General features: G+C 52.9%; 1 protein-coding gene across 1 annotated transcript; it reads right to left on the minus strand.

Moving 5' to 3' along the window:
* Window positions 1–669: 669 nt before the first annotated feature.
* On the minus strand, window positions 670–14,073 carry ELAC2 (elaC ribonuclease Z 2). Its single transcript, XM_030962286.1, is given in 25 exon segments — window positions 670–1,387; window positions 1,390–1,537; window positions 2,113–2,257; window positions 2,871–2,949; window positions 3,146–3,266; window positions 3,337–3,436; window positions 3,839–3,948; window positions 4,099–4,137; window positions 4,995–5,133; window positions 5,249–5,345; window positions 5,591–5,700; window positions 6,671–6,756; window positions 6,833–6,971; window positions 7,162–7,260; window positions 8,143–8,255; window positions 9,053–9,125; window positions 9,216–9,274; window positions 10,024–10,082; window positions 10,570–10,719; window positions 11,195–11,263; window positions 11,739–11,796; window positions 12,380–12,444; window positions 13,625–13,695; window positions 13,762–13,812; window positions 13,880–14,073. Coding segments are annotated over 25 exon segments (2,466 nt in total). The 3' UTR covers window positions 670–1,295.
* Between the last annotated feature and the right edge of the window lie 13,295 nt (window positions 14,074–27,368).

Here is a 27,368-nt window from a genome sequence, read left to right on the forward strand (position 1 = left end):
TGTGCAGTCCCAGAGCTGCTCGTGTCACCCCAACCAGGTCCTCTCCTGGGCACCCCAGCCCGCTCCAACCTCCACCTGTCCAGTCACAGGAACATTTTGGTTTTCCCCAGTCCCCTGCTATTCATAAAAACCCAGCAGAGCTTTTCTGGAGGACACAGAGGTGTCAATTCTCCAGCCTCTGCTTCAGACAAACATCACACTAAAGCACAGCTCATCAACAAAAGATGTTTTTGCTGACTATTTGCCCCTTAATTTCCCATAAACTCAAAGTGAAGTCTTAAGACTTGTGTGCAAGCATCATCTCCTTGTGTGAGGCCTGGGTGTCAAAAAGTTGCCTCCAAAAATGAACTCCTTTATTGGAACAGCACAGAACTCTCCTCCTACTTCCAAACACAGGCAGTGACAGCAGTGGCAAGGGAAGAAGCAAGGCTGACCCACAAAAAGCCTCAGAAAAACTCCTCTTAACCACAGACACCCTCCTGTCTGCCTGCTGTGCCACTTTCCTGTCCCCTGCCTGCAGAGGCAGAATCTGCCCAAGGACACTCACAGCCATGAGGCTCCACCATGAGCCAGATCCTGGTCTTTACCCCAAAGCCAGCCAAGCCAAGGTCCTTTGCCAGAGAAATCCAGGTTTTTGTTTCCTCATTAGTGATCCATACACAACACAGCTTTCTGGAGGATGGTGAGCGGTTTATTCAGATTCTAAATAAAGGGTTTGGAAAGCTGATCTTTTGAATAAAAAAACAGCAGAGAAAACCAAGATAAAATGGGAACACCAATGTACAGATGTATTCTCACCCCTAATTTAACCTAAACCCTACAATTGGGTCCCATTTTACTGTTAATTTTCCTCTTATCACCTGGGTTCTTATAGTGAAGGAGGGCATAACCAGCTGAGACATGCTCACCTTCTTCTGGCAAACCCACAGCCCCTCCAGGGCCTCTCACACCTGATCTCTTGCAAAGGTCACACCTGCTGCTGTTACATTATCAATACCTCATAGCATAAACCCCAAAATTAAAACAGTTCAGAGAGAATTTCTGGTTAAAAGAAAGATTTCCCCACAGACTGGTGAGCCCCCAGAAGAGGAGCTATGTGGGCAGATCCTGTCTCCACAAGGACCAGTGCTGCTGACAGCCACTGGAGCGGCAGCCCAGGGAGATCCATGATGAGCAAGCAGACCCAGATGCCCAGGCCAGCCCCTGTCCCGTGGTGCTGGCAGCACCATGCAGTGCCCAGGCCTGTGCAGAGCCAGGCTTCTCTCTAAAGCAGAGCACTCCCAGCCTTGTCCCTCTCAGTTGGCTGTTTTAAGCTTCTTGTCTGGCAGTTCCTGATGGTTCTTGGCTTGTTTTCTTTTCTGGCATGCTGCTTCTGTGCTGTCCCCCTGGTGAGTTTGTCCAGGACCAGGGCAGTCTCCTTCAGCAGCCTCATCTCCCTCTTCTCCTTCCTCTCCTCCATCTCCACAATGTCATCTGCAAACAAAGCCTTCAGGGGTGGGATCAGCTTTGGGATGGCTGGGAAGTCACCAAAACGAACCTGAAACACAAGCACACAGCTCCTGTGTGACAACTGCTGTTTGATTTCCTCACTCCCCCTTGCCTTTGGCCTGTGCAGGCAGCAGGGCACTGCCTGTTCCTGTGTGCAGCACCTGCACCCAGCAGCCCTGACCTCAACGAGTTATTGATGTTTTCTTCACAGAAATACTGTGGGCCAGTACAAATTCTGACTGACAGCGAGCTGCCCTCACTGCCACAAGTGCCTTCAGCCAGCTTTGGTCTGCTACAGAAAGCCATTGGAGCAGCTCAGCAGTTGGGATGGGAATGGAAGCAAAATTAGGTTTTTTGGCTGGGAATAGCAAGCACAGACTTGAGGTGGCAGGAGGCCAGTGCTCAGTGTGTTATGAGTTGGATTTGAGGGCCATCAGCACCTGGCTCACAGCAGTGTGGGGAAAGGGTGACACTGAGTGTCTGCTGCCAGCAGTTAAAGGAGCTGTTTCAGAGACTGCTCTTCAGGAGATAGAATATTGATACAAGAGGAGCATTTAATTAATGAGCAGCCATCAAAATAACACTGACACCATTCCCAGGCCTGGCCCCAAGCTCCCAACTCACCCTCATGTGGTCAAAGGCAATGCCGACCCTGTCGCTGAAGTCCTCACTGAAGAGCGGGATCTTGGCGTACCTCTGGCTGAAGTGATTGAGCATGATGAACTCTGCATTCATCTTCATCCCAGTCTGGATGGCCTGGGAGGTTGTGCTGCAAAAGGAACACGCCCTGCTCACAGCCAGGCTGGCACCCAGGGTCACAGCACACCAAGTGAACTCTCCCTCGGGCAGCCTGCACTGGTGCCAACTCTCTGACTTCCACACAACCCTGAGTGCAGGAATGCAGCTGTAATTGTTGCAGCCTTACATTTAAGAGCTCCACAACCTGTGCACAGGCACTTGTCCCAGGGGTGCCAATAGGCTCAGCTGTGCCTGGCAGCAGGGAATGCTGAGCAGCTGCTCCCATGTTTGCCTGGGCAGCACACAGAATCCCTCGCTGCAGGGCTCTCCGTGAGCTGTGGGGGTAAAATGATTCTTCTACCCAGGATGTGCCCATGCAGAGGGTCATCCCCTTGGGCTGCTCTATTTGTAGAGTTACCAAAGTCTGCTTGAAAGCTTTCCCCATTTCTCCTGGGGATGTTGAGAGGAGCTGTGGTGGTCTCAGAGCTGCTGCAATGACCAACACCCCATCTTTAGTGCAGAAGAGCTCTGTGCACACCAGAACCTTTGACAGGACTTGGGCCCTTCACCACCAGCTCCAAGGACCACACCCAGCTGTGCACCTTTCCCTTCCTAACAGGGACAGACAGCAGAACACACCCCACCTGTGGGTCTTCTCTATAGCTTCCTTTTCCATGCCATCTTCCAGTGTGGCTTCGTGGATCAGCAGGTTGGCATTTTTACCTGGGCAAACAATCACAAATTCAATCTTCAGCTGAAGCCTGGCCTGACCAATTGCCCACAGGAGCCCTCCTGTCCCTCCTCAGCCCTGTCTGTGTGGCAGGCACAGCACCAAACGTTTGGGGATGCCCACTCAGGTCTCCATCTGTCAGTACCCATTCTCCAAGAGATTCTACAAGCAGAGGGTTTTGTTACCTACCCATTTGTACCAGGGCCATGCAGGGCATTGTATCACCAGAATAAACTACTTTCCAGCCAGACTTGTGGATCACTGAACATGCAAAAGCATTTTTACAGTGTTGGACTTCACAGGTCTGAAACTGAACAAGGATACAAATGTTAGACTCCAGGTCACCTCCAGCCATGGAGCCCCCCAGCTCAGGAACTCACCTCAGCCAGGTCATAGCTCTCTAACAGAGAGCTCAGAAACTCCTTGGCTTTGGGCCTGATGTTCTCACAGCCTTTTACAAGACACTGAGCAGGAATCATTCTGGGAGGGAGGGAAGCAGAGATAATTAAGGGCAGGTACAAAATAAAATCTTATCTTCTTTCAAGCAGACAACTTCTCCTCCTCAAACTCAGTTCAGTGCCTTGTATAACCTCTCACTTTTATTGGTGCCCCAGTAACTCACCCAATCACTTCTACCCCACTATCAAATACTCTTTCTTCTACTTGCCCAACTCCCTTTTCCTACAGCAAAGGGAAGCCTGCACATAAACCTCTATTTAAGCAGCACAGCTGAGTACAAACCCCATCGTGCCCTCTGCAGACTGCATATCCTTGTTCTACAGGCAGTGGAAGGAGTCAGAGCCACTTCCAACAAGGGCTGCAGGAATGGATGAGTTTGCCTTTAACAAAGACCAAGGACATTTCTCCACACAGAACACTCACTTGATGTCTCCAAGGATCTCCTCACAGTGGTTGTGGTACTCGTGCAGCCAAGGCATGATCTGCTCAGGTGCTACCAGAAACAGAGGGCTGAAATCCTGACCCAGGGCTGCCTGCAAAACCAGAGGTAGGGGGGAAAATCAGTGCTAGGTGCACAGCAAATCAGAGAGGAGAAATGCTAGGGACAGGCTGGTGCTTCTCCACTACTCTGAAGTTGCACTCTCCCCACCCCAAGCCACGTAAAGAGCAGAGTAACTACTCACAAAAGCTCTCCGCCGCTCCATCAGGATATTCACCAGCCCCTGCAAAGGGAACACAGGACACAGCAAGGGAGTCAGAACTGCCTGGGGAGTCAGAGGCAACAGCCAACACAGCTCAGCAAGCCCAGAGTCAGAACAAACAAGAAGGGAGAGGGGATTAGAAACACAGACAGGTTCAGCAGTGCCTGGGGAATGAATGAAGAGAGGAATGTAGAGCAGGGCTGTGACAGTAAGGTAGAAAAATCATAGAGAAATGCTTCATAAAATCAAGCCTGCCCTCCTGGAATCAGTGCCTGGCCTTGTCAAAGCTAGCATTTTGCAAGTTCCTATGTGAATGCAATCCTATTGTGAGCCATTTTCCTGGCTAAAAAAACAGCTTGCACCTGCATCAACTGTATCTGCACCATTAGATAGAAAAATTAAAACTGTATTTCACAAACAACTTCCCTGCACATATACACCAGGGGTTTGAGTGACCATTCAATACAGAACAACAAACTGTTATTAACCAATAAAAGTAATGGGCAAGAAACCTACTGACCAATTGGAGTCTCACATGAGGTGTGTAAAACTGTATAAAAAGGAGTTGTATACATAACTCCTTTTAATAATAAAGGTATAAATAAATATATGATATAATGAATAAATATATAAATACTATATATAAATATTACATATAAATAATAATACAGCTCCTATAAATAATATAAATATTAATAATAATAAAACTCCTCCTTAATAATAAAGAATGGGCTTTTTCCACCATGAAGAAAAGGGAATCTGTGTGATTTATTCCCGTACAGGGCAGCCCACATTCCTCAGCTGGAGCTACTCAGGTAGGTCTGAACTTTGGGTTCAGAGCAGAGCTGCACAAGCCCCCTCCCAGTCCCTGAACTCACAGAGTGATGATCTGTGTGCATGTGGGACACAAACACAGCCACGAGGTTACACAGCACTTGGTCCACTTGCTCTCCATAGTGGCGGCAGAGCTGGCCAAAAGTTCCTTCTCCACAGTCCAGGAGCAGGGACCTGGTAGCACTGGTGAGAGGTGACAGAGACATTTAGCAGCCCCTCTGAGAGCTCTGAGCAGGGCCAGGCAGGGAGGGGGATCCTTGGGGCTGGAAGGCAGAGATCAGAGAGCCCTGGGGTTCACCTGGTGTTCAGCAGCGTGGAACTGACATTGCGGATTTTCATTGGGATTGCAGATCCTGTTCCCAAGAACACAATTTCAGGATAAGCACCCACATTTCCTAGAGAAAACGGACAACAACAAAAATTTGGAGGCAATGTTCTCCACACATTGCCCAGTCAGACACCATCTAATTCACCAGCCCAGTAACTCCTGAGCCAACATGGCCAGCACAGGCATTGCTCTCTCAGCACCAAGTTCATAAGGGAAGGCAGAACAAGCCCCACCACTTCACAGCTTCATCTGGGCTCTGAAGCACTGGGCCCAAGAGGTCCTATTTCCCACCACACTGATCCTGATCTGTACCTGGTACAGCAGACAGGCTCTCCTTGCACTCCTTCACACGGGTCTGGAAGTCAGGGAGATCCAAGGCCTCGCTGACAAACTCCTCAGGATCACAGACAGTCACAGCATCTCTGCAACAACAGGCCACCCATCAGGATGGGGCAAGGCAGGAGCTGAAACAGCCCTTTTCAGAGCAAAGTGCCAAACTCCTGTGAACAAACAGCCTTACAACAAGGGGACAAACACTCTTTCCGTTTTGAGGGGCTGAAGAAGACACATCCACAAGTGTGAGTGCAAAAAAGGCCTGGGTGGGCTGAGCCAGGCACAGAAATGATCATTCCACCAAGTGGAGAAGCTCCTGCAAGAGCACTTCATCCCCTCCAGAGCTGCCAGGCACTAGAGGGCACTGCAAGGCAGCACAGAAGGTCCTGCAAGAGGAGCAGAACCCTAAAGAGATCCAGGTACTGATGAAAAGTGTAAGAAACCTGTGCCCTGGGCCTGCTTCAGAGCATGTGCAGTACTGCAGGTCTTCAGTTACCTTAAGAGGGAAACTAAAACTCCTCTTGGCACCTGTATCCTCCTGTTGTGCCCAACAAGGACAGAAATCTGAGCCATGGTGGCTGAAATCTCCTTGCCCCCTGTGGTCCCTTAAGGTTCTCACTGAGCAGCTTCACCCATTTGCCCACCCAGGAGCAAAGCTAGTAACTGTTCCAGAGCTTCCACCTCTAATGTCAGACTATCTAGGTCTTCAGAAGGTTAAGACTCCCCAAAAACTCTCTCCCTGCCCCCATCTGCTCTGCCACAGCCACAGCCGGGTGCACAGCACGAGTCAAAGCAAAAGACAAAGGACCACAAGGCTACAGGAGCAAGGGACAGAAACAACACTCCAAAGCACTGGCCAGGTGTTGTTTTCAGTGGTTCTCTCCTCCATGTGCTACACCTTGTCTGAGACTTTCAGGGGCAGGGACACAGCCCTCAAAAGTTTCCCCAGCACAGCCAGCAGAAAGGATCTGCAGAGGATCCTGACACAGCGCCCTCCCTCACCAAAAAGCTGCTTCAAGCAAACACCCAAAAGCTGGGAAGAAAAAGATTCCCACTGACCTCTGCCACTCCTGCTGTGGCCTGAGGTGGTATTTCAGGAGGCACTCCCCTCTCACGATGGGCACAGGGCACACAGCCTCTGCTTCCTGCAGGAGGAGGGCGATGTGAGACACAGCCTTTGCTGAGGGCAGCAGGCACAGGGGCAAGGTGGGCCTGGATTACCTTGCTCTGGTAGGTGGTGAGCAGAGGGAAGATCTCTGGGTGGATGAGGTTCAGCTGAGTTTGGATCTTGTAGCTGCGTGGGTTGTGCACAGCAGAGGAGTTTTCATTGAGCACCAAGTGCTGAGTGCCAGGCCCAAATCTGCCAGAGGACAACAATGCTCAACAGCTTCAGCCCCACATTAGAACTGGGTGTATCTGCATACCTGAGTTAAAATCTCACCTGAGGCAGCAAAGCCCTCTTTTTAGAGCTCTTTACTTTGGAACAAAGACGTGCTCCAGCAGAACAGGCTGCTGCCCACAGACAGGAGCCCAGAGCACAGCACACGTACCTGTGCATCCACTGCTGGTAGCGGCTGTCTCGCAGCACTGCCTCGGGGGTCATGTGGATAACCAAGGCCACCTGGTGCTCAGCAACTCCCTCCTGGTACCTGGGACACAAGCAAGCAGAAAGAACATCTGTCACCCTGGTTTATTAGTATTTTCTAAGCCTTCTGATGCCGACATTCTTGTAGTGAACCTTCTCACGCATTTTCTGTAAACCCATTGTTTTGCATTCCTTTATGGAGGAGGAGAAAGTTGATGGCCTGTTGGTTTGTCCAGTGTCATTGGAGAGGTGGCACTGTCACCCTCCAATCCAGTGTCACTTTTGGAAAACTAGAAATGTTGGAGTCAGAAAATAAACTCCCCTTTTTTCTTCACCTTGAGAACAGCGGTGTGTGCTTGTGTTCTTTCATGTCCTATAGCGACATCCATCTGTGCTCCAGTCCATGTCCTGGGCATGCCCTCCCCTCTGCCCCTTTGGTGCTGCCAGAGATGCCCCCTGAGGCAGGCAGAGCAGGGATTTATTTCCAGAGCATGGAGCTCCAGCACTGCATCACCCAAGCCACAAGGCTCAGGCCATTTGCTGGCACCTCCACTGTCCCCCACAGGGCAGTTCCTCTCCTCCATCAGCAACATCTGCAGAGCCTCCAGGAGCCCAAATGCTTCTGCACAAGCCCTACAGAGCTGTCATGTGCAGTCCAGGCTTCCAGCAGCCTCCACTGCTCCCCAGGCAGACACCAGGGCACATTCCTGCTCTGGAGGTTCCTGAGGGAAAACAGGCCCATGGCAGTCACAGAACCCACAGATCCTGCCTTTCCTAAAAGCCTCAAAATGCACCACCAAAATCCTTTCTTGTAACTCAAGCTCCTTAACAGTGCCAAAGAGCTCAGACATCAGCCATGAGAAACAGGAAGCCTGGGCTAGAACAAGAACAAAACCAAAACTCAGCACAGGTCCTTCCCCAGGCACTGCAGGTGTCCCAGCCCTACCTTTGGAAGGTCTCATTTTCACAGACAGCATCCACAAAGCCCTCGTGGGGACACTCCAGCACCAGGAACACTGGGCCAGGGTCAGTGGGGGTGCACAGCTCCTCAGGAAAGAGCTGCAGGCAGATACACAGTGGTCACAGCACAGCCAGGCTGCACACACAGCCCTTCCTGCACCTCTGTGTCCAACTCCTTCAGTCACACAGAGCCCAGCAGCCACTCCCAGTGCTCAGTGCACCCAGCCAGGGCAGCTCTGGGGCCTTTTCTGCTCTCATTTCACAGCAAAATCCAACGTGTGTAACAGCAAATCCCAACGCTGGCCTCACAGAAACCACAACCTAACTGAGGAGGGGAATTTCAGCACTTTTGAGGTTCCCATGACAGATTCAGACGGCAGCAAAAGCATGTGTAAGGAAAAAAAGGCTTTATAAAACTCTTGTGACACAAAGATGTGCTGATCCTGTCTCCCAGGTCAGGATCTCCACTTGCAGATCACCTGGGCATGGCCAGAGCTGCCTCTGCCTCACTCCAGTGTTTGAGAGATGCAGATCCTGTACCCCAGAATACTGAGTTTATTCTGGTGTCAGAGGTGCAAACAGGGTCAGGAGGGAGTGCTGGCTACACAGGCATTCAACCCCCAGATTTAAACAATGCAGGGATTAACTCCACCAGCTCACTCCTAGACCTGCACCAGCTTTGGGGAGGGGAGATGAAGCAGCTCTGCCAAACAGCAAACACCCAGCCACACCCACACAGGAGCTCATTCCCTGATCAGCACCCCAACAGCCCCAGGCTCAGCAACAGCCTGGATGTACTGGCAGGCAAAGCATTCTGCACCAAAAACTGTCACCCTGGGAGCCCAGTGAAGGAGGGAGAGTGACAAAGCCACAACAGAAGCACAGGCACATCTTACCTCTTTGCCTTCAAAAGTGACACTCTCCCCATTTTTGAGAGCTGTAATGATGGGAAGGATGGCTGGAGTTCCCCTGAGAACAAGGCCACAGAAGTATTTAGCTGCCAGCACCCCCGTGCCTGCTCCTGCTGCCCCCTGGCCCAGGCTGGGCTCTCATACTCACACTGGCAGGCCCAGCTCCTGGGCTTTAGCTGCAAGGAATTTCCCTTTCCTTGGGTGAACCTGCAGAGAGACAAACACAATTATCACCCAAATTAAGAGGGCCATGAAACAAGATCATGTACTGCCAGCTTAAAAGCTTCTCCACAAACCAAGGGAGTGTTTTGTCCTTTTTCAGTTCCACAGCCACTGCTCCAATTTACCCCAAAAAGGGGTAAATTTCTGGGCTCTCTGCTTTCCAGGATCATGCTGCTGCTTCTTGCTCCCCTCTCTAGCCAAGCAAGCACAACAGCCTGCCCTCCTCTGAGAGTTAAACAAGAATGGAGCCTGTACACTCCTAACCATGGCTGGATTCTAAAAAACACCTCCAGTTTTACACATTCCTACTCAGGCTACAGCAACTCTGAAAAGCAGAAGCACATTAGAGCTTCAAAGCCCTACTTGAAAATGCTGTCTCCATTTAAATCCCTGCAGTAAATGACATTAGGAAACATTTCCTTACAGACGGTGGTCAATGCCCCAAGCCTGCCAGTGTTTAAGAGATTATTAATGCCCTTAATAATATGTTTGAAATTTTGGGCAGCCTGAAGTAGCCAGGCAGCTGGACTGGATGGTTCAACCCTGGCTGGATGGGGCTTGGAGCACCCTGATCTAATGGAAGGTGTCCCTGCCCACAGGGGCATGGAGTGAGATTATCTTTAAGGTCTCTTCTAACCCAACTCATCCTGTGGTTATAGATGATCCTCCCTGAAATACTCTGTTTTATTCTCTTATCTGTTGTGTTGGTTCAGAGACTCTGTGTCCAAACTTACTTTGCAAAGAAAAGCTGTCACCAGCTCAGGATTCTTCCTTGCACACTTCTGTTCATCACCTGTAAAACAAAGCAAAATTACTAAAAATCATCACTCACTATCACTTTTCTTAAAACCAAAACACACCAGAATTTGCTAAAGTATTAACAGGAACATTATCCACTTAACTTGGAGCCCAGCAGCAAAATGTTATGAACATGGGCCAGAGAGCCCATGGCTTCAAATACAGGAAGCCAAACTAAAGCCCAAGACTGAAAAATCATCATTACAGCATCCACCTGTAATTAAATTACAAAGGCTGGAGCATCTACCCCCACCAGAAGCAAACTACTACAGGGACTAATCACACCCAAGCACCAATCATGTCCAATTTCTTAGGCCTTTCAAGTTCTCTGTAACCTCCAAAGAACAATTTCTGCTCCATGGAACCTTCCAGCTGAGCTTCTCTATCAATCTCACTTTCAGACAGCAAATGGCTCGGAGGACAAATTCCAAACCTTTGGAATCATCTCATTAAAGTTGAAAAGGCCATTCCATGTGTTTCACCTGCTTTTTTGGGGCTCTCTTTTCCTTCCTCCAAGTTTTGCTGTGCAGCTCTCGGGGATCCAGGTTTTGTGTCCCCTTTGGGGCTATTTCCACCTTGAGGAGATGCTCCAGGACTCTGAGGGGGTGAATTTCCAGAAGCCAGTGGTTTTGCTGTCCCAAATCCAACAAAAGCAGACAAAGATCACTCAGTCCACAGCAACATAAAAGAAAATCATGAGTAGCATTTCCTCCTCCATGGCAGTCAGGTTTAAACTGCACCAGAATACAGAGTTCTCCCCCCCCAGTCCCACCTGCACTTGCATTCTGCAGTCACTTATTTCAGGAGCCATCCCTCCTCCAAGTCCTTCTCCCCAAACTGTCAAACTCTGTCAAGTCTGTGCTGCCCCCCCAGTATCACATTTTGGAGCAGAAAGAATGCAGCTGGCTGAGAAAGCCAAACCCAGGCATGTTCCACAGGTCATTCCACCCACCCACACCTAAAGGAACAAGCCTGACTCAGCAGGTCTTGTTATTTAAATGAGATGCTTCTCCTGAGAAATGCAAAGTAATGAACCTCTGCTTACTCAGAAGCTGCTCCTTGAACCTTCATTGTGCTGCCCTGTCTCCCTGCAGCAGCAGGGCTCACCTGTCAGAGGGATCTGGTGGACAGTCATCGTCTCATCCTTGTACTCGGGCTCTGTGTGCAACTGCACAGCTGGGAGGAGATCAGAAACCACCATTAACAAGTGCATAAGCAGAGATTCACACCTTTCAAGGATATAAATCAGAAAAATGTCTTTGTCTTTCTTTAACACAACCTGCTGAGTGCTCCCCTTTCCTTTCTCTGCCCAACTGCACACCCCAATGAACAATTAAAGTTTTAAACACTCATCATCATCAGAGAGCAGCCCAAGATGAGCAAATTCATGGCAGACTCTGGAAGTAATTGCCTTCAGCGTTTTAAAACCAAATGCTGCCTGAATCAGCCAGCCAGGCAGCCCCTGAGCAGAAACAGAGCTGGAAACACTGTTGTGAGGGGTTTAACAGTGTATCAGAGCAAAACAAATGTTTAAAACATCCTTGGGATCTAAACCAGAGGCTGAGGCAGCTGCTCGGCAATGAAACCTTGGCTAGAGATGAAACAAAGTTCCAAGTTGCTCAGCTCCACATCCCTGACCCACCTGACCTACCTAAATCCATCCTTTTGAGGGGCCCAGGGAAGAGGCGAATGGCTTTCAAGTAGTTTTGCTGGAAAAGAGGAGAAAGGCCATCAGGAGGGGGCACCAGCAGTGCCGTGCCAAACACCCAGCCAGACCAACCTGAGCAGCTCAGACAGCTCTGGGCAGGCACTGTGCCTTCAGAAAGGGAAAGAACCACTGTCCCCACCCCCTCCAGCCGTGCAATTAGTCAGCAGGAACTGCAAGGAAATAAAACCACCACAACAACGCTGAGGATTGCAAATTTCTGGTCCAGACACAGCATGAGGCTGGCAAGGGCCACATCAAACAGGAGAGCAGAGACTGTGCTCCTGTTAATGTAAAATGGGGAGGGAGCAGGCAAGGGAACAAAGATCTGCCCTCTCCCCAAAGCTGATTTATCAGGATATGAGACCACAAGACAGGTGCAGAAGATTTCTGTGGAAACTTCTTTTGAGCAAACAGAGATAACTGAGGAGATTTGGATTTTCAAGCCAGCTCTTTTCGCTGACACAAATTCAGAGCAGCATTTCACACCTGTACAGAGATTCCCTTTGCCACCAGCTCTCCCAGTTCCAGGGTGAGCTTTACCCCTTTGAGGGTTTGCTCTGCCTTCTGCCCCTTGCCATACTTACCAGCTTTGGTGGCCCCAGGAACACACATCTCTGGAGCCCTATGGCCTTCAGGGTGAGGATCATCCCTAAGAGCAAGCAGAGAAACAGCTTTATCACAGCTCCAGGGAGCACTGGTAGGTCCCAAAAAAAAGCCCTCTCTGTTCAGGAGTGCTTGGCCTCTCCACAAAGGCCAGAACTGAACCTGGACCTGAATTTTGTGGCAGTTTCAACAAGTCACTTGGCTCTACAAAGAAAATATACATCTTGATAAAATTAGTCTGGAGCAAGGCATCAGAACAGATCATTAATCGCCCCCTTTTCTTGGAGAGTTCCAGAATTTTAATGGACAAGACCCACAGCCATCTATCCTAACCTCATCCTGCACTGAGCACAATGGTGCCCACAAATTTTTGTGTGCTCCTTTGGACTCAAAGCAGCCTAATCCCCTGCTGGCAACACTGCTAACACCTCCTGCTCAGGACATTTTGGGAAGCTGAATCCAGGCATGCTGGACAGGCAGGGCCTATCCCACCATGTGTCTGCACTGAGTGCTGTGTCCAGTTCTGGCCCCTCAGTTTGGGAAGGATGTTGAGATGCTTGAGCACATCCAGAGGAGCCAACGAGGCTGGTGAGGGGCTGGGAACACAAACCCTATGAGGAACGTTTGAAGGAGCTGGGGATGTTTAGCCTGGAGAAGAGGAGGCTCAGAGGTGCCCTTATTGCTCTCTACACCTTCCTGAAGGGAGGTTGCAGACAGGTGGGGTCGGTCTCTGACAGAACCAGAGGACACAGCCTCAAGCTATGTCAGGGAAGGCGTAGGTTGGATATTAGGAAAAAGTTTTTCAGCAAAAGAATAATAAAGTACTGGAATGCTCTTCCCAGGGAGGTGGTGGAATCACCATCTCTGGATGTGTTTAAAAAAAGCCTGGACACGGCACTTGGTGCTATAGTTGAGGTGTTAGGGCACAGGTTGGACTCGATGATCTTAGAGGGCTCTCCCAACCTCATCATTCTGTGATTCTGCAGTGCCACAGAGCCCCAGCCCAGCACCTTCTGCTCAAAGATCTTGGGCAGCTGAATGCAGGCATGCTGCTCAGGCAGAGCCTGTCTCACCACGTGCCTGCACTGCACAGAGCCCCTGCCCAGCCCAACAGCTCCTGCTCAGGAGATTTTGGGAAAAAATCTGCCGCAGAGCCCCAGCCCAGCCCCAGATGCCGCCGTCCCCAGCGCCGCCTGGAGCAGTGACCGCGTCCTGCCCGCACTCACCGGGCAGCCCCCCGACGTTGGCCCAGGCCACGCGGCTGAGGAAGATGCTGTCCAGGTGGGAGATCTTCAGCCTGCGGGGCACACGGGGGTGAGCGGGGCCCCACGAGCCCCGGTGTCCCCCGGTGTCCCGCACTTACTTGTGCTCCTGCATGGCGCGCTGCGTGCCCTCGCCGCAGTTGAACAGGTACCTGCGGGGACAGCGGTGTCAGGGCGGGTCCGGCCGGGCAGCCCCGCCACCGCCATTCCCGCACTCACCGGTTGAACTCGGAGAACACGTACACGGCGGCCCCCGCGTCGCGGCTGCCGGCCGCCACCACCTGCACGTACACGGTGTTGGGCCCCGCCAGGCCGGTGCCCGCGCTCCGCCGCCGCTCGCGGGCCCACACGTGCCGGGGCACGTCCTTAGGGCGCCGCCGGGGCCCGCCCGCCACCGAGGGCCCCTCGGCCATGGCCCGGGCCGCGCCACCGGGGCCCGCCCGCCGCCACACGAGCGCCCGCGCCAGCGCCCACATCTGCGTGCCCGCCCCGCCCGGCGGGCCGCAGCCAATGAGAGCAGAGAACTGCCCGCGGGAGGACCGCCCCTTCGTTACGTCATGCTAGCGGACCAATGGGGAGTGAGAACGGCGGGTGCCGCCCCGCCCCTGAGGCGCCGCTGTGCTGCCCGGCTGCTCGCACGTGACTGGGCTCTGCCGGTCGGTGTTCGGGGCATTCCGGTCCGGGCGGCTCTGTGTCCGGTCCGGGCGGTTTTGTGTCCGGTTACTGCCGGTTCTCTGTCCGGTCCTTGCCGGTTCTGTGCCCGGTCTGTTCAGTTCTCTGTCCGGTCTGTTCAGTTCTCTGTCCGGTCATTGGTCTGTTCAGTTCTGTGCCCGGTTGTTGGTTCTCTGTCCGGTCCTGTGCCCGGTCCTTGCCGGTTCTGTGCCCGGTCTGTTCGGTTCTGTGCCCGGTCCTTGCCGGTTCTGTGTCCGGTCATTGCCGGTTCTGTGTCCGGTGTGTTCAGTTCTGTGTCCGGTCCCTGCCGGGGCTCGGGGGACAGAGCCCTGGGAGCCCTGACCTCCATCAGGGGTTGAGCCTCTCAAAGTCCCTCTGAACCCCTGGGTATTTTGATTTAGAGCAAATCTGGGAGAGAACTTTTAAAGGGTTTTTTTTAGAAAAGCAGATTTAATTGTTTGTTTGTTTGTTTGTTTGTTTTTTTTCTAATTCCCCGGTATGATAGATGAGTAATGCCGTGATTGACAATAGACAAATATCATTATAATAACACATCTGTGATACGATAATAGACAAATCTCATGTATAATAACACATCTGTGATACAATAAGAGATAAATCTCATGTATAAGAACACATCTGTGATACTATAATAGCCAAATCTCATGTATATAGGTTAAGAAAAGTTTTAGAGATTTATGGTTATGGTTTAGCCCCTTGCATTGTCATCAAGGGACAGCCGGGGTTGGGACATCTGGGAGGGTCAGATTGTCACTATGGAACACCTGGGCTCCAGTCAGGATTTAAGGAATGATCTCCACCACTGGACAGCAAAGAAGGGGTTGATGGACAGAACTTTGGGAGGGGTTAAAGGGTTGAAAGGCAAAACCTCCATTGTGTGGGTGAGCACATGGAGGGGAAAATCCTCTGCTCCCGGTGCTGTGATATTGTCTCTGCTCAGTCTTCTGTTGTATTTTTGATAAGGTTTAATAAAGTTTTCTAAAATAATGAAAAGTGAGTAACCATTTCTCACACCAGGTGTCACGGACATGTTTTATGAAAAATCCTTTCATTAGGATCTTCTTCTCCTGAGAAGCTGAGAGGCCTCAGAAATGAAATGCAAACATTGATTATCTGCTGCTGTGGAATGCAACAGGTGGATCTGTGGTTGGTCTCATGTGGTTGTTTTTAATTAATGGCCAATCACAGCCCAGCTGGCTCGGACTCTCTGCTCAGTCACAAGATTTTGTTATCATTCCATTTCTTTTCCTTTCAAGCCTTCTGATGAAATGCTTTCTTCTATTCTTTTAGTATAGTTTTAATATATCATTTTCTTTTAATATAATATCTATCATAAAATAATAAATCGGCCTTCTGAAACATGGAGCCAAGATTCTCATCTCTTCCCTCGTCATGAGACCCCTGTGATCAGCACCACACCAGGCTCACCCATTCCAGGAGCCTGTTCAGGACCTGTGGACCAACATCCAGCTGCAGTGATAGCATCAGCCAGGCCACAGGGGAGATTTAAAAGGAGATTTAAAAGCAATATCCCCACAGACCCCACTGCCAGACCAAGGGGGATCCTTATCTTTGGGATTTCCCCAAGGTGATACGATGCTTCCCCTTGGTTTGCTGTGTATTCCATGATTATCATCATCCCCTGGAGCCTGGCTTTATTAGAAGAGCAGGTTCACACACAGGTTAAACACAGCACAGGACAATATGGAGAGTTCAGTGTGTCAGTGGCTCATAAAGATAATCAATCTGGTCAAGATAAAAACCAAAATTAGTGGAAAGTAGATCTTGAGGGCGAAGCAATAACCACAAGATGCTGATCCCAGGCACAGAGCGTTGGCGAGGATGACAGTTTGACAGGAAAGCCTCACGGATATGTGTGCTTGGCAGAAAGAGTTTTGGATGTAGAGGGGGGTGGCAGGATCTCACAAAGGGTCCCCTCTTCCTCAGCATTGCAGCTCGGAGGATTTCGGGTGTGAGGGGGGGATCCGTCCCTTTGCTTGCGCGGGATACACGTTGGTTTGTTCAGAAACACAGAACCACGGAATGATTACATGCAGGAGCTTTTATTGAAGAGCTCTGGGTGTCAGGGGTGCTGACCCAAATCTGACCCACATGGGTTCAGGATGAACATGTTTTTATACCCTTATCATCATATAACTACATATTAATTGTTAAACTTATACTGTTTTATTGTATACACTGATTTCATCCAAGCATGGATTTTGTAATTTCCATCAAACACCCCAAACATCGTTCCTCATTATTCTTGTTACAATTAAACAATAATTGTATGCAATTACCAAACAATAACCGCATTTAACAATCATATCATTTATCATTTAACAAATATATCGTTTATCATAGTCATTAAATGATTTTACAGGTGCAGTTTTACATAATCCAGTAAAGCCTAAAATCTTCCCAGGCCCAACCTTTCTTTCCAACCCTTCCTGAATATCCCATGATTTTAGAAACATTTTATCCCTACACGATCAGATTTACCCTGCAAACCCGTGGCTCCTGAGGGATAACTGAGTTCCCAACGGCATGGAGGGATGGGGAACAGACAGGGAGTCCAGGAGCAGAAAGCAATTTGACAATGCTTCTTTTGCCATAGAGGATTTGAAAGGAGATTGTGGGGAGGATTACCTTAAGAGGTGAGCTTCCAGGTGGCTCATCCCTCAGATCAGTGGCATTTTGCTGAAAAGGTCTTGTTCCTCAGCAACAAGTCATGACAGTACTTGGCAGAGGAGGGGGGAAGTTCTCAAGAAGTGGCACAGGACATGACAGGCACTGCCTTAGCCAGAAAAACCTTCAAAATTTAACCCCCAAAAATAAATATGCAAAGATATAGGCAACTAAATAAGAGAAAGATTCATTAGGCCTCAGAAATACTTGAATGTAGAATGATTTCAGGGAGCCAACAGCAAGGTGTAACCGAGGGAACTTCATTAAAGAGGAGTTTACTTTTCTTATCTGCAATCTGCCCCATGTCCTGTGTCTGCCAGAGCCGCAGATGTGTGGATAAGCCTGGTCCCTGCAGAGCCCAATCTCCCAGTGCTCCCAGCCCAGGGATATTTCCTTCTGCTCTTTCAATAAAAGAAAGGTAAACACCCCCCACCCAGCTGCAGTGGCCTGGGATTGTTTTCAATATTGCCTGGCAAAGTATAAATTAAATCAATCCGTCTTTGTTCGAGGAGGAACAGAACAGCCCATTCCCACACCCCATTCCCATATCCCAGCCCATATCCTATTCCCATATCCCATTCCCCCATCCCCATTCCCCAGCCCGGTCCCCCTCCCATTCCCATATCCCATTCCCCATCCCATTCCCATATCCCATTCCCTCATCCCCATTTCCCAGCCTACTCCCTCATCCCATATCCCACTCCCATATCCCATTCCCATATCCCATTTCCATATTCCATATCACATATCCCTTTCTCACACCCCATTCTCCATCCCATTCCCATATCCAATTCCCATATCCCCTTCCCCATCCCATTCCCCATACTATTCCCCATCCCATTCCCATATCCCACATCCCATATCCCAATCCCATTCCCCATCCCATATCCCATTTCCCATCCCATATCCCATATCCCAATCCCATATCCCATATCCCATATCCCAAATCCCAAATCCCAATCCCATATCCCATTCCCGTATCCCACATCCCATATCCCATTCCCATACCCCATACCCCATACCCCATACCCCATATCCCATATCCCACATCCCATACCCCATACCCCATATCCCATATCCCACATCCCATATCCCATATCCCATATCCCATATCCCACATCCCATATCCCATTCCCATACCCCATACCCCATATCCTATTCCCATACCCCATATCCCACATCCCATATCCCATACCCCATATCCCATATCCCCCATATCCCATATCCCACATCCCATATCCCATATCCCATATCCCATATCCCATATCCCATATCCCATATCCCATATCCCATATCCCATATCCCCATATCCCATATCCCATATCCCATATCCCATCCCATATCCCATATCCCACATCCCATATCCCATATCCCATATCCCATATCCCATATCCCATATCCCATATCCCATATCCCATCCCATATCCCATTCCCATATCCCATCCCATATCCCATACCCCATATCCCATATCCCATTCCCATACCCCATATCCCATATCCCATATCCCACATCCCATATCCCATTCCCATACCCCATACCCCATATCCCATTCCCATACCCCATACTCCATATCCCAATCCCATATCCCATATCCCACATCCCATATCCCATATCCCATATCCCATATCCCATATCCCACATCCCATATCCCATACCCCATATCCCATATCCCATATCCCATATCCCACATCCCATATCCCATTCCCATACCCCATACCCCATATCCCATTCCCATACCCCATACTCCATATCCCAATCCCATATCCCATCCCATATCCCATATCCCACATCCCATATCCCATATCCCATATCCCATATCCCATATCCCATATCCCATATCCCACATCCCATATCCCATTCCCATACCCCATACCCCATATCCCATTCCCATACCCCATATCCCATATCCCATATCCATCCAATCCATATCCCAATCCCATATCCAATCCCACATACCATATCCCATATCCCATATCCCATATCCCATATCCCATATCCCATATCCCATATCCCATATCCCATATCCCATACCCCATATCCCATTTCCCATCCATTCCCCATTCCCCATTCCCATTCCCCATCGCACCCCGCAGTCCCGGCGCTGCCATGGCCCGGCTCCGGCCCTAGGTGGCACCGTGACTCTGCCGCCGCCGCCCCGTCCCGCCGGCACCGGGCGAGAGGTGAGGACGGGGCAGCCCCGGCGGGTCCCGGCAGCGCCCGAGCCCCTCCGCCTCCCTCCAGAGCCCTTCCCACCGATGTCCCGCTGTCCCCGGGCTGTCCCCGCGCTGTCCCCATCCCCTCCGTGCTGCCCCTGGCCTGCTGCACGTCCTTGCCCAGCACCTGCTGCTGCTCCGGGCTCACCCCGTCCGGAGAACGGGGACATCCCACAGCGCGGAGCTCCCACCCCGGCTGGCTGTCACCTGCCCTCGGTGTCACCTTTAGCACCCCCAGGGCAAATCCTGCGGCAGGGCTGGGCTGGCAGGGCCCCTGCCCGGGGAGCAGAGCCAGCTCCTGCAGTGGCACCCTGTCCCTGCCCCACTGAGGGTGGCACCTTGCCCATAGCCATCTCCAGACACAGCTTGGAGAGCCCAGGACCCCAAGATGCTGCGGGGTTTTCTCACCCACCCCAGGACTATCACAGAGCCCTGGGGCTGCTGCTTGATGTGGGCAGCTCCTGATGGTTAAAGAGAGCCATGGAGCATTCATGGGATGTGTCCCCTGTTTGTTCCTGCATGGGAGAGGGATCCCCCAAGGAGGAGCAGTGAGCTTTCCCCCACTCTGAATCCTCCCTGGGACAGTGATGCCCCAAGGAGGAGCAGTGAGCTTTCCCCCACTCTGAATCCTCCCTAGGACAGTGATCCCCCAAGGAGGAGCAGTGAGCTTTCCCCCACTCTGAATCCTCCCTAGGACAGTGATCCCCCAAGGAGGAGCAGTGAGCTTTCCCCCACTCTGAGCTCCATGGGACAGTGATGCCCCAAGGAGGAGCAGTGAGCTTTCCCCCACTCTGAGCTCCATGGGACAGTGATCCCCCAAGGAGGAGCAGTGAGCTTTCCCCCACTCTGAGCTCCAGCCCTCTCCCCATCCCCATCCCGCTCCGCACGTCTGTGCCACAGGAGCAGATCCCTTCAGGACCTCTCTGGTTGTTGCATGGATGGCCCCCACTCCATCACCTCCTCCAGAAACCAGAGCTCAGCATTTCTGCTGGGCTTTCCCCAGCAGCTGAGATGGGCCTGGAGGGTGGTGCAGGGAGAGCAGGAGGGCCCAGAGCTGCCCTGTCCTGGCAGAACCAGCCCCTCTTGGTGCCCGTGGGCTCAGTGGTGCCAGAGCCCCGGGCAGACAGAGATGCTGGGATCCCACCTCTGCTCAGAGCGATCCCTCAGTACAAAGCTCACTCCCAGTGATCCCATGAACCAAACTGGGGTGAGCACACCCTTCAGTGGGTGGCTGACAGCTCACCCTTGACACAGAGCTCATTTCACTGCATCCCCCTCCTCATTTATTTGTGGTCCTTCACCTCAGCGTGGCTTCGCCCTGATGGACGGTGTTTGCACATGTTCCTCTTATCCAGAACATGGGGCTTTGCAGCCACTGCTCTATTTACTGTAATTTTTAGCTCAGACACAACCAGAACTCCCACCCTGTCTGGGCTCTCAGTGCAGAAAACAAGACTAAACTATTTTGGGATGTTTTTCCCTTTTCCTCATACTTGGGTGCTTTCCCATGTGGCTTAGCCTTCGGAGCCTCGGGGAGGGTGAACCTGTTTCACACACCCCTGAGAGCTGCCTCTGACCCCTGCACACACTTTAACCCCCTCCCCTGACCACAGGCACCTCCCACACAGGCCAGCTTCATGCTCCACTTGGTTTCCCAAGCTGGGAAATGCATCCAGCGTCAGGGATGAGCTGAGAGCACAGCGGATGGGAACGAGCCTCCCAGGCTCCATCCTCACCCTCCTCCTTGTCACCTCGTCTGGTCTCACCTCCTCAGGGTGCCCAAAACGCTCTGTACTGCTGCCCCAAGACAAGGAGGGAACACGGCTTTGGCCCTGTTTGCCTGGCAAATGTGGAAAAGAGCCTGGAAAATGCCCCTTTGCCTGCATCACTCCCATTTTAGTCCCACTGGGTGGCACCCTCTGGGGAAAGGCCGGCGATGCTCAAAGCCGCCCCCCCTCCCGCCTCTGTCACAGCCAAGGGTCTCTCCATTGAAGTTTACTTGAAGGTCTAATAAAATTTCCAAACTGGAAAAATCTTTATGCAGAGGTTTGCTTTGTTTAAAGGAAGAGGACCATAAAGATAAAGCCTCGCCCGCCCGCCGCTCCCCTCCCTGCCCGGCCGAGGGGCCGCGGCTAGGCCCCTCCCTCCCAGCCCGGAGGAAGAGCTTGTTTTCCTAACGAGAGGTTTGAAGATTAAAAGGGGAAAAAAAACCAGCCATTTGGAATCCTCTACTGACGCTGCAAATACCCTCGTTAATAGATATGTCTCGTTTTGTTACCTCATTTTAATTAATCACTAAACAAAGACAGCTGCCAAATTTTGGCTCTGGCTTTGAGCCTACAACTGACTTGAAGCCCTTGAAAAATAGACTATTTATGGTGCCTGGGCTTAAAGCTTAAATTTCTTGTGTAAACTTTACCCTTCCTAAGAATAGCGTGGGGAGAGCATTGCCGGCCCCATGCACGGTGCCCGAGCCCCCATGCCCAGCTGGGTGTGGGCAGCAGTGGGGCCAGGAGGGATTGGGGTCCCTCGGGCTGCTGAGAGCACAGGAGCAGCTGCACCAGTTCCAGGGTGTCCCTGAACAAGTCCTGTTGTCCCCACACAGGCACAGGTGCCCCACCAAGGGATGTGCCCCATTCCCTTTGCCCTCCTCCCCAGGGCAGAGCATCCTGGTGCAGGAGAGCATCCCTAGGGCTGGCTGGGTGTCTGAGGGAAGCATTTGTGTGTATTTGTATCCCAGACATGCAGTGTGTGGGGTGAACAAGTTATTTCATGTTTTAGGGCATGGCTGCTGCATCCAACCCTGCCACTTCCCCTGAGGGATGGGGCTCTTTCATCCACACCCCAAATAGCAGAGCCCTGGGGTTTTGCAGTGTGATGGAGCTGTCCACAGCAGGGACACGAGGCTTCCCTTGATGGCAGCTTGGGGCTTCACAGGCTCTGAAAGGGCATTTTTATTTGTGTATGTATTTTGGGGGTATCCTGGGGAAAGGCTTCAGTTTGTCCTTCCCCATCCCTTCAGATCACAGGCAGGGAAGGAGCTTGCCTGGAGGACTGGGGCTTGACAGGGCAGGAGGAGCAGCCCGAGCACAGGCTGCGGGCTGCCAGGGATGTTCAGGGATGGACAGGCTGCAGCAGGGGCTGTGTGCCACGGGCGCTGCTCTCAAAGGCTCTGCAGAGCCCACTGGCCCCGAGGGAGTGCCCGGTGTCCCTCCCGCTGCCCGGTGTCTGTCTGTCCCGCTGCCCGGTGTCCATCCGTCCCTCTGTCTGGTGTCTGTCCCTCCCGCTGCTCAGTGTCCCTCCCGCTACCCGGTGTCTGTCCCACTGCCTGGTGTCTGTCCATCCCGCTGCCCACTGTCCGTCTGTCCCACAGCCCACTGTCCGTCCCACTGCCCATTTTCCATCCCGCTGCCCAGTGTCTGTCTGTCCCTCTGCCCAGTGTCCATCCCACTGCCTGATACCTGTCCATCCCACTGCCCGATACCTGTCCATCCCACTGCCCGATATCTGTCCATCCCGCTGCCCGATGTCCCTCCCACTGCCCGCTGTCTGTCTGTCCCACTGCCCTGAGTCTGTCCATCCCACTGCCCGCTGTCCATCTGTCCCACTGCCCTGTGTCTGTCCATCCCGCTGCCCGGTGTCCGTCTGTCCCACTGCCCGGTGTCTGTCCCTCCCGTTGCCAGCTGTCTGTCCGTCCCGCTGCCCGCTGCCCGTCTGTCCCGCTGCCCGGTGTCTGTCCATCCCGCTGCCCGCTGTCCGTCTGTCCCGCTGCCCGGTGTCTGTCCATCCCGCTGCCCGCTGTCCGTCTGTCCCGCTGCCCGCTGTCCGTCCCGCCCCGCTCGGGGATGGTTCTGCTCCGCCGCGGCTCCCGCTGCCCTCCTGGCCCGGGGCGGGAGCAGAGCCGGGCTGCAGGACGAGCTGCTCCAGCTGCAGCCGGGATCCCGCAGCTCATATTTCAGCAGGTCTCCCACTCGGGTGACACCGAACGCGTGTCACACGCGCTGGAGGCACGGGCTGCCGGCCCCCGCCCGCCCACACAGCCTCAGCCGCGATCCTGCAGCCGTCTGCTGCCTCCATGGCTAAAATAAACTGTCTGCTGCACAGACAGCGAAACTCACAGCAAAACCTCCTGGTGCACAGACAGCGAAACTCACAGCAAAACCTCCTGGTGCACAGCCGGCACCGCTGCTCTGGCTGCAGCGGCTCGGGAACGCAGCCCTGCCAGAAAACCCCGCTGGGTCAGCACCTGCTCGGATCCGGGGTGCTGCCGCAGCCAAACCCCGCGTCCTGCTTCCCCGCATCGACACCCGGGACACCCCTGGTGTCCCCATCCCGAGCACAGTGACAGTGCCGCCGTCACACTGCCACCTCCCCTGGCGCACTGCGGCACCCATGGGCAGCAAGGGACCCCAAGAACCAGCGCTGGCTGCTCGGTGGGATTGCCAGGGGACAGCCCCGTCCCTCCCTGCCACCTCTGTGCCACCCACGGGCACCAAGTGACCACAAGAACCAGTGCTGGCTGCTCGGTGTGATTGCCAGGGGCACAGCCCCGTCCCTGCCTGCAGCACCCATGGGCACTAAGGGACCCCAAGAACCAGTGCTGGCTGCCAGGGAACAGCCCTGTCCCTGCCTGCCACCTCCGTGCCACCCACAGATGTCCCTAAGCTGTCACCACACCCATCCTGTGCTGCAGGGCGGAGCTGAGCCCCTCTGCTGAGCATCATTTCAGCTCCTTTTGGATGGGATCAACTCACCAGGTGTGGGGCTGGCAGGGGGATCCCGTGTGGCCTGTGGGGTTACACTGCTGCCAGCACTCAGGGCTTGCTCTGGAAGTGCCCCTGAGCTCACCCTGCCTCTCCTCCTCACCCTGGGCCACACTCCAGTGTTGCTGTAGGAAGGTCCTGCCCCACCTGTGGAGCAAAATTGTGCTGAGCATCTTCCTCTGCAAGGAGCAAAAATTCCAATTTGGAGTGGGCAGGGGCAGTGATGGACAGCAGATGGCTCAGAAGGAACCTGAGGGAAGTGGGAGCTGTTCCACTGCCCACTGTGGATTTTTAACTCTGAGCTCTAAGGATGGCAACCTGAATATCAAGTGTATTGTGTATTGGTACAGAAACACACCCCAAATACACAGAGCCCTGGGATTTCTGTACTGGTACAGAAACTTATTGATACAGAAATACAAAGGTATTTATGTATTGGCACAAAAAACACACCCCAAATACACAGAGTCCTGGGATTTCTGTATTGGTACAGAAATTTATTGATACAGAAATACAATGGTATTTCTGTATTGGTACAGAAACTTGTTAATACAGAAACTCCCATCTCTCCACCCCAGAAATGTCACTGTTCCCTTTTTTGTGCCTGTCCTAAAACCCTCCTGCTTCTAAAGGACATTTTGCAGGGACTGCAGCGCTGCCTGTGCAAACACATCATGATTTCTGTGCTGGTACAGAAACACACCCCAAATACACAGAGCTCTGGAATTTCTGTATTGGCACAGAAACTTGTTAATACAGAAACTCCCACCTCTCCACCCCAGAAATGTCACTGCTCCCCTTTCTGTGCCTGTCCCAAAACCCTCCTGCTTTCAAGGGATATTTTGTATGGACTGCAGCTCTGCCCTGTGCAAACCCTGGGCAGGCTCTGGGTGTGACACTGAAGAACCTTCCAGGGACCATCACCCTGTCTCACCACTGCTGTGGCCTTTGGGGCTCTGCCTCAGCTCTCTGAGCTGCTTTGCCAAAAGGATTTCACTCACAAGCTGCTGTGCAAACAAACCCAGTGGGAGCTGGGGATTTCTGCGAGGGCTGGTGGAGATCCCCAGCTCCCCGGGCAGGGACTGCTGCTCTGACCAGAGGGAGATGTGTTTGTTAGTGTGAGCAGCAGGTTCACACTAACACAGCAGCGGGGGAGTTTACAGCCACATAGATATAAATAAATAGCAGGGAAAGCACTTTCCCTGCCTGGGGAGTGGCATCCTGCCCGCCCAGGGAGGGCTGCCCTTGGCCTGGGTGCCAGATGGAAGAGGGATTTGCTTCCCTGCTGGTGTCAAAAACCTACAGGGATGGTTTTTGTTTGGTTGGTTTTGTTTTGTTTTGCTTATTTGTTAGTTTGTTTTATTTTTTTAGGGGTTGCCACCAGTGCTATCCCCAGCACCACAGTGGCACTGAGGGCACAGGTGGGGGAACACCATTCTGCTTGTTCCCAGTGAGGAGAAAGCCCTGGGGACGTGCAGGGTTTATAGGCAGGTCATGCCATGCCTGCTCTGGTGCTCAGCCTGCAGTGCCCAAGGTGACAGCAGCTCTGGGAGGGCTGGGCAGAGCTCAATAAACCCTCCAGAGCTCAGGTGGGTGGGGACAGACTGTGTGGTCTCTGAGCCCACGCTCAGGAGAGCAGGATGCAGGAAGTGCCACCTCCCCCTGCCACCTGTGTGAGATCAGCCCCTGAGAGTTGTTGAGAGCAGAAGGCTCCAGAGGGACCTTAAAGCTCCTTCCAGTGCCTAAAGGGGCTCCAGGAGAGCTGCAAAGGGACTGGGGACAAGGCCTGGAGTACCAGGACACAGGGAATGGCTTCCCACTGCCAGAGGGCAGGGATGGGTGGGATACTGGGAATCAGGAATTGTTCCCTGTGAAGGTGGGCAGGCCCTGGCACAGGGTGCCCAGAGCAGCTGTGGCTGCCCCTGGATCCCTGGCAGTGCCCAAGGCCAGGCTGGACAGGGCTTGGAGCAGCCTGGGGTAGTGAGAGGTGTCCCTGGGACAGGGGAAGGTGTCCCTGGGACAGGGGAAGGTGTCCCTGCCATGGCAGGGGCTGGATGGGATGATCTTTAAAGTCCTTTCCAACACTTCCAAACTTTCCTTTGATTCTCTGTGCCCCCTCCTTCAGCTCCCCATTGCCCAGTTCCACCCAAGCAGGGGCACTTTTCAGTGCCAACACCTGCTCTGCTCACCCAGCCTGGCCTCCCTGGGCTGACAGAAATGCCCAGCACACGCTGAAACAACAATCCTGGCAGGGACTGCCCCATCAGTGCCACCCTTGGCTGGGATCCTGCCAGGGGACGACTCCTCAGGTGCCTGGCTGCCCTGTGCCAGGGCACAGACATTCACTGGGGTGCAGAGGGGCTGGGGGGGATGCGGTGGGGCTGCCCCCCGCCCATGCAGCCCCGGGAGCGGGGCAGCCCCAGCTCGGGGCTGTGCCAGGAGGGGACAGCAGCGGCAGAGGCGCTCGGGCAGCGCTCCCGGGAGGCCCCGGCCCCCGCCTCTGCTCCGCCGAGGGCTGCAAGAAGTTAATTTATTTTTGGAAAAGCAGCTCGCAGAGTTTGTCTAATTCCACCCGCACCAGCTCCGTTCACTCTATTTTAAACCCGTTCTTACTGTGCTTCAAGTTTATAAAACACGATCGGTGCTCCCTGGTCAAAGCAGCCCCAAGCCGCGGAGCAGCGGCAGAGCAGCATCTCCTGCAGGACGCTCGAAAAGCCCTCAGGTAATTAATTCATGTTCCTTCTTCGTGTTGTCCTGTCCTCGGCTCGGTGAGGGTGACACACGGCGTGTGGGGACAGCTTTGGGGACACAGCAGAGCCGGGCATCGCTGCTGCTGCTGCTGCTCCTGGGCTTTGGAGGGGTCCCAGCGGCACCTGGCAGGCTGTGAGTGCAAACAGATCTCTGAGGAGTGTGGCACTCCCTCAGGAGCGGGCACAAGGTGTTTGGCACTCGGGGCACACGGTGTGGCTGGCACTCAGAGCCAGCCCGGCAGCCAGAGGTGGCTGAGCACGGGGACGATGGAGCTGATGGGCCCCAGAGCTTCCCAAAGGTTCCCAAAGCTTCTGGCTGTGCTGCAGCCATTGGGACACTGCTCTGCTGGTTTCTCTGGTGTCCCCACCCCAGCGGGCACGGTGGGACCCCCCCAGCAGCTCAGCTTTGTGGTGTCACCCCTCTTTTACTCCTCCTTTGCCATGAGCGTGTCCCGGCTCCCTGAACCGCGCAGGGCCATCCTGGTCGCACCAAACTCTCGGTGTTTAACGCAGCCTCTCGGTGACTCACACTGCAAACCACAAGGAGCGCTTAGAAGAAGCTCCCGGCATCTCTCACACGCAGAAATCCGGGGCATTTAT

This window comes from Camarhynchus parvulus, chromosome 18, assembly GCF_901933205.1.
Source record: "Camarhynchus parvulus chromosome 18, STF_HiC, whole genome shotgun sequence".
Taxonomy (NCBI): Eukaryota; Metazoa; Chordata; class Aves; order Passeriformes; family Thraupidae; genus Camarhynchus; species Camarhynchus parvulus.